Source organism: Hoplias malabaricus, chromosome 8 (assembly GCF_029633855.1).
Source record: "Hoplias malabaricus isolate fHopMal1 chromosome 8, fHopMal1.hap1, whole genome shotgun sequence".
In the NCBI taxonomy this organism is placed as follows: Eukaryota; Metazoa; Chordata; class Actinopteri; order Characiformes; family Erythrinidae; genus Hoplias; species Hoplias malabaricus.
In genome coordinates this window covers 37,169,673-37,181,077 of record NC_089807.1, presented here as the reverse complement: position 1 = coordinate 37,181,077, position 11,405 = coordinate 37,169,673, and the positions used below count along the sequence as shown (strand labels likewise).

Genomic DNA, 11,405 nt, shown 5'->3' with positions numbered 1-11,405 from the left:
TCATTGTTTCAGCAGACAACTCCCTGCTAGATTCACAGCTCACAGCTCTCTATTCTCTCTATCGTGAATGTTCAATTGCACATATACATGGTGCAAGGACAAAATAGCACAATGAATAAAATGGAAAAAAAATTGTTTAAAAAAATTGTACCATTGTTTAAGATACTTATATATACATACACATAGGGTGGGTGGTGACAGGGAATTTGAAATATAAAAATAAACATTCAGCTTGGGTCTATATAGGGCAGTTTCCCACTCTATTCCTTTCTCTTCTCAAAGCCGCTATTTGACCTTTTTAGACATGAGAAGGATTTCATCATATGGACAGGCAAACTCTCACCATAAAGTCTGAATAAAACTAGCTCTGAATGGTAGTGAAAACATCATAATATATATTGTGAAATAGCTTATATTTATGAGGTTCTTACCCAGAGCAACTTAATTTATCTTCAGTAATTGATGTGATTAAATAACAAATATAGACGAATGCAATGTTAGGAGTCTTGTCCATGGGATATTATTGGTATAGCATATTGTGCCTGCCCTGGCAGGGAACTGAACCTCGGTCTCCCTCATGGAGTGACAGAAGGTTTTCTATGCATTTGTGGGCTATGTGAATGGTCTTATTGTTATAATTATAAGAATATCGATTGCTCGGGACATTCAGAGTGCACTAAACAAACAGGCATTAGCATACTGAAGGTTAATTATTGCATGTGCCAAGATCATAAAAAATTCTATATATAAGCTATACACAAATTAGTCTGATCATTAGAATTAGCTATAGCTCATACAATTGAAAATTATTCATTCATTATCTGTAAGCGCTTATCCAGTTCAGGGTCGCGGTGGGTCCAGAACCTACCTGGAATCATTGGGCGCAAGGCGGGAATACACCCTGGAGGGGGCGCCAGTCCTTCACAGGGCAAAACAGACACACTTTTGAGTCACCAATCCACCTACCAACGTGTGTTTTTGGACTGTGGGAGGAAACCGGAGCACCCGGAGGGAACCCACGCGAACACAGGGAGAACACACCACACTCCTCACAGACAGTCACCCGGAGCGGGAATCGAACCCACAACCTTTAGCCCCCTGGAGCTGTGTGACTGCAACACTACCTGCTGCACCAACGTGCCGCCCCAATAGAAAATTAATGCAAAAATAAAGTATAATGTTAGTATATATTAACGGGAATATGTTATAAGTTTATCTTCTATTTTTGTTCTTCTGAGGTTAAATTAGGACATTTATGTCAGATAATGTACTACAAATATTTTTTATCTCCAACTTCTCTGGTATTCACAAATGTATATGTCCCTTCCAACTGGTTGTTTTGTATCAAGTCTCATTTAAAAAAGCAGTCCAAGCTGAAACCTTATAACTTCAGAGTGAAGTAAATTGCTGCAAGCTGTATTTGCAGAAGCTTGCAAATGCATTCGTTTTTTAGAATATCCCAACAACAGTGAATTCATAGTAAGCTGTTTTTGCAGCTCAGTTAATAAATAATGCATGGACTGTAGGAACTGGGGAGTCTTGTTTACATGCTAGATTAGACCCATTATATGGGTTTATTAAATCTATAAGATAAGTCACGGTCAGATCTAATCAGCTCCACATGCAACAATCTTGCATGCTGTGGATCAATATCCATCACTGATATCTGATTGGTTTGCACTATGTTTATTCTTTCTTGGCTGATGGTACCAGTATTGAATAACAACACTCTGTGGTGCACTGCTCAGTAGGAGTTGCATTTCTGAAGTCTGGGTCTCTTATGAATGCCCTACACCTTCTCACAGTGTGTGTGTGTGAGCGAGAGTGTGTGCGTAAGGTGCACGAGTGGTAGAGCCACGTGAAATCTCCTTTGCTCCAATGACGAGTGATGACGCACCCCGTTTTAAACCGTCTGCCTCTCTGCAGGACAAGTGGAATGCACAGAGAATGTGTTATCTTGTACAAATGCGTGTGTGTGTGTGTGTGTGTGTGTGCGCGCAACTCCAGCCCTGGCACTTCATAAGCTCTCCAAATGTTTGCACCAATTAAGCCTTCCAAGAATGTGACTCAAGATTCTCACTTCTCTTTTCACTCCTCCTCTCCCTCTCTTCATCTACTTCAGTCCATCGCTCAGCTGCTACTGTTTCTTTTTTCCAATCTCTCTCTCTCTCTCTCTCTCTCTCTCTCTCTCTCTCTCTCTCTCTCTCTCTCTCTCTCTCTCTCTCCTTTCCCATGTTGTTTCTGTTTTTTTTTGTGTGGACCCCTTTCTTCCACCAGGTTGGTGCAGTGTATTTTGGTCAATGTCAAATTTAGAGGTGGATTAAACAGAAGAAATAGGGAGATAAGGCCTGTGTGTCCAATGGAGGAAAAACGGGAAGAAATATATAGTCACATTTTTGGTACAATTTTGAACATTTTTTTTTGTATAACACCCACTCAAATATGGTCTTTCTCTCTCTCTCTCTCTCTCTCTCTCTCTCTCTCTCCCCCTCTGTCAGCAGTGTTTCTGCATCAGACAGGCAAATGCAAGGCAGCACATAATGAGAAAGTGATCAAAAGCAGAGGTGCTCAAAAACAGATCGATGTGGACTCGTGGCTTTAAAAAAAAAAAGGCACTGCAGTCCCTCCATTCTGCTTTGAACACATATAATTAAAGCCCTGAAAACAAAGGCAGAGATACAGTGAGAAAGACAGCAGAAACCTCTCTTGTCCCCTTTAATAACAGATGTCATACTGTAATGCACTATGCAACAAAGCATCACAAAAGAATAAAAGTTTAAAAAAAAAGTCAACTGGAGAGAGAGAGAGAGAGAGAGAGAGAGAGAGAGAGAGAGCAGGAGAGATGCAGAAAGATGGATCGATAGAGAGAGAGAGAGAGAGAGAGATAAAAGGTGGACAAAAAAGTGGGAGCCAACAGAAGCAGAGAGAAATAGATGTTGAGAGCGACAATGATGACGTAAAGCAGATAGAGAGCGCAAAAGGAGGGAGGGTGCGAAACAGAGAGAATGTGTTAGAAAGAGGAATTTGAATCTGTACCGTAGACAGGGATTTTAAAATATGACTAAATGATGCTAACGTCCAAACACAGCAGGATGAAGTCAGCAGCAGCAAGCAATGAACTGGCTGTGTGTTTGATTATTTATACCCTTATCTATGTATGTATCTATGAAACCTTGAACAACAAACGCCTTAAGGTATGTCTGTACAGAGTGGAGCCTTCAGTACCTTGCATTATTCTTATTAAAGTGTAGTTAGGAATATCACATACACCTGCGCATGCAGCAGGGGTTAAACATTCCTTTGCTGCAGTCTGGGAAGGCTTTACAGTAGTTGCTTGAACATTCCTGTAAGAATTTGATGGCATAAGAGCATTACTGAGGTCAGGTACAGATGTTGTACAGATTAGTTCTGGATCATAAATGTTATTCGAATACTTGGCAAAGGTGTTAATACAGCTATTCGAACCAACATTCCAGAGTACATAGTTGTTCAGAAGTTAACTTTAAAGGTTTAAACTTTAAAAGTTTAACTACATCATATTTTTACCTTAAAGTTACAACTTCAAAATAATTGTGATGCTCCACTGAGCTGTACTAATGAGAAAAGAGCATCTGTTTTTGTTACTCTGGGCTCAGAACTGCAGAAACTGCACTATGTAACTCTTGGAGAAAACCCTCCCCATTTATTTCAGTAAACAGTTTTAAAATTAAATTACACTAGAGGGAGCCCCAGAAGCAAAATAGTCAAACCTTACCTAGTATTCCTTTACACTATGTAATATTTTTGCCTTAATATTACAGCTTAAAAAGGGAGAATAGGTTATTATGCTAATATGCTACTTCTGTTATGCTACTACTCTGAGCTCAGCACTGCAAAAAATTACACTATGTAATTGTTTTGGGGGGTGCAGGGTCCAAAATTACACTATGTAATTTTGGAGGAGGGTTGGACCACCACCCACCCACACCAACCCCCAATGCGCTGTACTGTAAAAGTTGTAGTTATCAGTACAAGTGAACTTATCAGCCCCATATAAAGCCAACATACACACTATGTGAGCTCATTAACTGCAGTGACACACATATCTGTGAAGTCCTGCTGATCTTATTGTGTGGAAACAACAACGCAACCCATGCGCGTATGTTTCACATGGGGGCGAAGCTCCACATCTTTCAAACAGCTCACATTGACGAGCTCAAACTTCCGCGCCCAAAATAAGATCATCATCACCCCTCTCTCCCTCCCCTTTTCTCACTTTCTCCCCTCCTCACTCCATTCATTCATTCAGCCAGTGACTCACCCTTGATTAATATTCATCATCCATCAGCTTGTGGTGATGATGGCAGGGTCCTGGCCCCTCCTTCTCTGCCAGCCAAGCCATTGTGTCTCACTGTTGAGTGGCATGGCTATCAGCCAACAGGCCTACAGATGGTGAGTGGGCTAGTGAGGGGGCACTGTTTTGCGCACTTATACAGTAGCCAATCCGGCGAGTGCTAGCTGATGTCATGCATTTTTCAAAGCGAGTCTAGGAATAAGCACACACATATACATTATTCATACCATGAGTAGAATATGTAGATTAAGCAGATTGGTTAATAGTAGAAGGGCAGGATGGTCTCTTATGGACCACCATGGAAAGATGTCTAGCTTTGTTGTGATATCCTTGAATTATTTTTGATCACTTTTTAGGTACACATCAGACAGCTGTCAAAAAAGAGAGCCATTGCAGGAGGCTGTATTCTCTAGATGAGCTGCTTGAACGTTAAGCACCGGTGCAGAATGGCTGCACACAGCTTGTCAAAATGTCTGCAAATCGTCTGCATTTGCGCAGTGTTGACTGAGGGATATAGAGAAAGGCAACTTGAGCCTCCCTTGAGAACTTCTGACGTCTTTGTGTGTGTGTGTATATGTGTGTGTGTGTGAAAGACAGCTCAGCTTGGCACATGGTGGGAGATTGAAACTTGGCCTTGTCATTTAGCTGCTCTTTCAGGGAGTGCCATCTGGTGTAACTTACAGAGATAGAGAGAGTGAGAGAAAGAGAGCAAGTTTTTGTTGTTTCTGACACTATGAGCATCTTTGTAGTCCCTGTGAAGGTATCAAAAACATCGACTACCTCGCTTCAGATCAGTGTTGGAGTGATTGTGTGAAACACAAAGAGACAGAAATTCACTCAAGTGCCTTTGGGTGCTGGATGGTGTCCAGATTGAGAAAAGAGACTCCCACACTAAAAGTTATTGAAAACCAATAATATCCATTTATTTCTTTTTCTGAAATGACAGGGTGTTTGACATCTCATTCCTCATACGTTAGCATTCATTGGTTCTCACAAAGACACACCCACACACACACACACATACACAGGCATACAACATACTGCAACATACACATTGGGTATAAAGGTATAACTAAGCTTTGGTCATCTGTGAGCAACCTCACAAATATGGTCACTCGAGAGCACCTTTTTGCAGTTTGACCTTACCCTTTTTGGCTGCCTCTTGATTCAGACACACACACACACACACACACACACACAGAGACCTTAAAGCATACAATGGGACTAACTTTGTCATGGCAACACTTATACATCCTGCAACAAAAGAAGAAAACATTGGCTTCCCAGGTGCAGATACAAGAGACTATTGCTCAAATGAAAGTTTAAATAAATGAACTTAAAGTACAATAATCCAGCTGTATTGGAAACATCAGTTTGAGGCTTTCGTGTCAGAAATTAAGAAAACAAAATCTCTCTTCCCTCACGCTCAATCTTTTTTCCTTTGCTCACCTCCCTCAGCTTTTCACTCTCAGCATGAAAGGCCACAGGAAATGGACTTTTCTCATTGGAATCCATCTCTTTCTGTCCTCCCTTGAGCGTTTCTTTCTGTAATCTCTGAATCCTCTATCTTTCTCTCTGCCACCCACATCCACCCATCCGCCCCTGCCTTCTGCTCCCACTCTCTCTCTCTCTCCGTCCTTGCCCTTCCCACCTTTACTGTTCCATTTCTGCACTACTCCACTTCTCTACTACTAGCAACCCCCTCAAACCCTGTGTTTTCTTGTCTTCTCTCTCTTTATCACACTCTAATGTCTGATAACTCCTTTTCACGCAGAGAGCAGGGAGTAGGAGAGTGTGTGAGGAATAGAGAGTAATCAGCAAAGCCGAATAGGGAGAGGAGATAAGATGTAAATCTGTTCCCAAGAAAAAAAAGAAAACGGGAGTGGAAGGAGAAGAAATACTGTCAGCATATTCACCATCACCCCTACAAGAGCACTGTTAAGATGGTTCGCCAGTCCCAGATCTGCACAGCATATTGTTCCACCAATCAGCACTCTTCAGCACTGTTTGGCCTGTTAGTCATAACAGTGTCCCTTCTCATTCCATGTGTTATAGGTCAGTTAATTAGTCAGTTTATTAGTCATCTGTCGTCCTACTAATGTCAATACAGTTACACAGTCCCTCTGTCAGTCCATGAGTTTTGGTGTCCATTGCTATCCAACCTTGCTGGAAAGGGTGAGTTGGGTCTCAGACTGTCGGTCTAAGTCAAAACTCTATTGCCACTTTCTGTAGTATTTTCATCTGCTTTCCCTTATTGCCTTGTCTTGTGAACTGCTCCAAGTTCAGATTTGTCGGCCATTGATTGGAGGGCTCAGTTTCTGGGTTAAGTGGGTGGTCCCCTCTTCAGAGGAGCACTAAGGTTGTTGTCTTGGTTTGATGCTCCCAGGTAAAGTTGATGTACAATTGAGTTCATTTGAGTTGGGTTTTGAAGCTCTAAGACATTAAAGAGCTTGAAAAGAGAGTCTCACAGTGAGCAAGTTGGTAATCAAATGTGTTTATATTTGAAAAACCAGAAAGCAAAAACAAAATTCTTGTTTGAAAGTCTATTTCTAAACGGTGACAGAAGTGAAGCATGACCATGACAAAGTCTAAAAAGAAAAAAAAAAAAAAAGCAAGTTCATTGACGCACTCAGACTGGTTGTTTAACCTTGCCATTCACTCACAACACAAAAGATATCACTCACAGGAACGTCACTCAGAACACACAGAATTCACTCTATGTACAGCTCTCCTCTTGGTGATATCATGGTGTATTTACAAGAGGTGAGTGATGATGTCATTGCTGATCGATGAGCATGAGAACACAAAGACATGTCTCACGATTGCTGTCTTATTTCTCTCGTCTGCATCTTCTCTTGGCCTCCTTCGCGTTCTCCCTCTCTCTCTCACTCTCTGTCATGTTCTCTCACCCTTTTCTCATCTCGCTCTCTCTCTCTCTCCCTTTCAGACACCACTTTCATCCTCCTCTTTGTCTATTTCTCTGTCACTCGTCACAGTTTTGCTCTCTGCTTTCACATTCCATCTGTCTGTTGCCCTGAACCACTTGATCCTATTTGATATGTGCTATATAACGGATAATGTTGGACAGACTATCCATTGATACTCTGAAGAACTGTTATGGCCGGTGAGATTATAGTGTTAGAGGTCATGTCTATCTAACAAGTTTACTATGAACAGTGCTGATTGCAGCACTTTGAGTAACAGTATTATTAGCTGCAATTATAAAGACAGTTCTAGTCATGGGACCAACACAAGCAGCGGTTACATTAGCCAAAGTAGCACTAGTAATAGCCAAAAAGGCAAAAGTATACAAATGTTGTACATAAACCTAAGATGGAACCATATATCCGCAGTCCATACGGACTGTATAATACATGATTTAAGTAAACGTTTCCACAAGGAAGGAGGACAGTGTACCTGTTGACTAACCAAGCCCTCTGGTATTAGCTATCATTCCCTTCCATTGTGATAATGGCCTGCACTGCAGTAACCTGCCCTTTATTCCCTGCTTCCCCTACTGTATCCTAGATCAGTGTAGTGCCCTCTAGCTGCGTGGAGGTGCTAGAGGCTCAAACTGAACAGAACAGAGATACAGGTAAGGCGGAAGTCAAACAGGAATCAGGTATGTGAGAGTTAGGTTAAGTAAACTGGGGTTTTTTTCTCTCCTCCATAGAGGGGAAAAAAAGAAAGGAGGGACTAAGTTCCCTCACAAAACATGAATGTTCAGCCGAAGAGGAGATGGACACAGACAGTCAGAATGGACATGGTGAGCAGCAACAGACTGGAGGGATAGGAGTGAGAGGAAGAAGAGAAGGGTGGAAGGGTGTCAATGTCAGGAGGGCACTCCAGCTCGAAGCAGCGTAGGGAAGTGATGCCTGCGTCCTCGTTGCCGTAGTTGGCCCAGTACTCTTCTGGGTCCAGCTTGGGGAGCAGCGCCTCTTCTTCACCCAGCTCGTATTTCGTAGACGTGGACGTGATAGAGGGTTTGCCAGAGTAGGGATGGGCCTTCACCGTTTCAGAGCTCTTCTCGAAGATGCCCTTGGTGGAGCTGACAGGCTTGTGCTTGGAGAACCACCAGCGGGTCTTGGTGCTGAAGGTGGTGGTGGTAGTTCCGGCCAGGGAGCCGGGGTCAGGCAGGGGGCAGAGGGCGAAGTCCATCTCACGGAGGAAGCGCAGATCCAGGCCGCGTCTGGGAGCAGGAGAAGCACACAGCAGCTCAGAGCTGGAGACACGGTTGGCCCTGAAGAACTCCCAGAGAGGACGAGCCTCACAGCCACAGGACCAGGGGTTGTTGTTAAGGCGCAGGAACTGGATGGACTCCACATCGCGCATGGCCTGACCGGGCAGCTCAGCCAGAGAGTTGTTGAAGAGGAAGAGCATGGTGAGACGGCCCAGGTCGCGGAAGGCGCGGCGGTTGACCTGTCTGATGCGGTTGTCGTGCACGAGCAGGCGGTCCAGGTTGACCAGGCCACGGAACACGTTCTCGGAGAGCGTGCGGATGCGGTTGCCGTGCAGGAAGAGCTGGCTGAGGTTGATGAGATCTGCGAACAGGTCGTCCTGGAGGAAGTGGAGCTGGTTCTCCTGCAGGTAGAGGAACTGCAGGCTGTAGAGCTTGTGGAAGATGTCGTGGGGGAGGGCGGCCAGGCGGCAGCGGTGCATGTGCAGACTCTGCAGCTTCTCAAGGCCGCGGAAAGCTCCGCCCTCCAGGCGACGCAGGTGAGGGTTGTCACCCAGGTCCAGCTCCTCCAGGTCACGCAGCTCACTGAAGGCACCAGCCTCAATCCAGGTGATGTTGTTCGAAAACAGCCACAGGACCTGGATTTTTGAATAGTGGAATGAAGAAGGGAATGGAGGAGAGGAGAAGTAGGGCAGCAGAGGGTTAAAAGAATAAAGAAATAAAAGAAGGCAAGAGGGAAAGAAGGAAAATGAGGAGGGTGAGGTGAGAAAAGGGAGTTTGGTGGTATGTAAAGTAGAAAATGTGAGAAAAAGAGGAGGCGATGACAAAAGAGAAGGTGAGAATTAGATCCAGATACAGACCAACAGATGTACTCAGTGAAATGTGTCATTTGCAAACATCTGGGCATAGTTTAATTATATTATATAGTATATAAGCACAGATTATGCACTAAAATCAGAAATTAATATGTAATGGAATATGCAAATCTGTTCCCCTTTAAGGGAGGCATTAAATAATTTTCTCTCAACAAAATGTAATTAGATTTCAAATTATTGCATATGACTCTATATTCAATATGTTGCTTATTAAACCACATTTAAACATCTTTTCCATCTCTCTGTGTCTATGTCTCTATCTGTGTGTGTGTGTGTGTCACAAATACACATAAACGTACCTGAGTCCCAAAGCCAAAAGATCCCACTCTCAGTTCGGTGATGCGGTTGTTCTGCAGAAAGACGCGTTGGGAATCATAGGGCACGCCGGTGGGCACGGAGCTGAAGTTCTGCGCCTGGCAGCTCACAGTCATTGGAGACGGGTAGCACACGCACAGATGAGGACAGGCCTGCACAGGCGACGGCTTCACCACCAGCAGCCACATAATCAGCCAGAGTGTCAGAGCACCTGCCAGAGCAAACACAGAGCAAACATTGAATCTCTGAATCTGCTACAGAATCTCTCAGCACAGCAATTACAAGGTAGCGCAGCTAAGGCTAAAATAGCAATCACCAGGCAGTGCTCATTTCATTCTCATTAATGATTATCAATTCAGTGTAGTCACATTAGACAAGCTGCATCACGTTAGCATTTATAAATAGCTTTTCCACAGCAAGAGCCAAGAGTATATTATCTGCCACATTGCCCTGACTTTACACTGATTTACACACTGTGACAACATTTACAAATCACCATCAAATATTCTCTTTAGAACGGCTTCAGTTCAGTTCCCAAACAGTTTAAGAGAAGGCACTTCAAGAGATATTTTGTATTACAATTTCAGTTGTGTATTTCTTCTAAAATAAACAAGACAAATGCTGTTACACTCAGAAAAATCACACTATTGTGGTGGTGCACTTGGTGGTATGTTTAAGTGCCTTTGAGTAGGGAACATTACAGTATAATAGTCTATTATAATTTTGTATTTTTAAGTTATAATCTTTTACTTCTTTCAACTGAAGGTTTTATTTAAGTTTTCTATAAAATTAAAAAATATTCACATTTCTGTTGGAATCCTAATGTAGTGTATCTTCAGGGAAGACAAGTGTTTTCCTCTGAGGCTACATTTACACAGCTTGAATACATGTGCACTTACTTTAGCGTAGACATTGCCATTAAACACTATTTAAACTGTAAAGACTAAGGCATCAATGAAGTATGGTAAAGACTAAGTGAAAGACTTCTACCTCAAAGTCAACAAGAAGAACCAGACCTTTGAATTTAAAAAGGGAAAGATTCAACTTCCACCAACTTAGCCATCCACAAGAAATGTTTCATTTTAAAGTTAAGTACAAAGCAAATGACTACTAAAGCACCATCAGCTCAAGACTCAAACACTTGGTGCGTTTTTAAGTTCTCCAGCAAGCTTTAGACTGAGCTGCAGTGACTACATTAAGCAGACACTGGCTTGTCTTATAGTTTTCAGAGAAAGGACACTGGAAGTCCCATGGAAAAGATGCACAAAGGCAGGTACTCACTCTTGAAGCTGTGCGTAAAGGAGCTCCGCGTAACCGAAGACGTGTCCATGCCGAACCAAAGCCGAGAGCGAGTTAGGAGGCGAGTTGTTTCCTGCTATCTCCGCTGATGCTCTGGTTCTCGAGCTGGATCTGAGAGTGAGTGAGTGAGTGTGTGCCGGTTGCTCGTGCCGGGCGCCTGTTTATACCCGCGGCGAGGCGCGCGCCTACGGCAGTGGGCACCACGGAATCTCCTACGTCATCAGCCGGGTCACGGGCTCGCGCGAGGGCGTCAAACGGAAGGAGGCGGGGCAATGGAGAGAGGGCGGAGCACGTGCGCAGGATTTGGGAGAAGGGGCGTGGACACTGGGATGGTTTTAGCCAAAGAAAAGGCTAGAGGGAAGTGGATGAGCCTATGCAGTCACACTGTGTTTCCTTCTGCCCATTT

The 11,405-nt window shown here is 43.5% G+C and overlaps 1 protein-coding gene across 1 annotated transcript; it reads right to left on the bottom strand.

Moving 5' to 3' along the window:
• Positions 1–5,259: 5,259 nt before the first annotated feature.
• rtn4rl2a (reticulon 4 receptor-like 2 a) lies at positions 5,260–11,117 on the bottom strand. Its single transcript, XM_066679283.1, has 3 exons — positions 10,982–11,117; positions 9,685–9,911; positions 5,260–9,148 (listed from the first exon to the last, which is right to left on the bottom strand). Exons 1-3 carry the CDS (start codon positions 11,028–11,030, stop codon positions 8,057–8,059), a joined length of 1,368 nt encoding a protein of 455 aa, XP_066535380.1. The 5' UTR covers positions 11,031–11,117; the 3' UTR covers positions 5,260–8,056.
• Between the last annotated feature and the right edge of the window lie 288 nt (positions 11,118–11,405).

What these genes read in the sequence shown, in the direction of transcription:
- rtn4rl2a (XM_066679283.1), bottom strand. Translation starts at nt 11,030, where the DNA reads ATGGACACGTCTTCGGTTACGCGGAGCTCCTTTACGCACAGCTTCAAG. An exon ending in CTTTACGCACAGCTTCAAGA is followed by an intron (nt 9,912 to 10,981) that starts GTGAGTACCTGC and finishes TTGCTCTGGCAG; the next exon opens with GTGCTCTGACACTCTGGCTG. An exon ending in CTTTTGGCTTTGGGACTCAG is followed by an intron (nt 9,149 to 9,684) that starts GTACGTTTATGT and finishes TCAAAAATCCAG; the next exon opens with GTCCTGTGGCTGTTTTCGAA.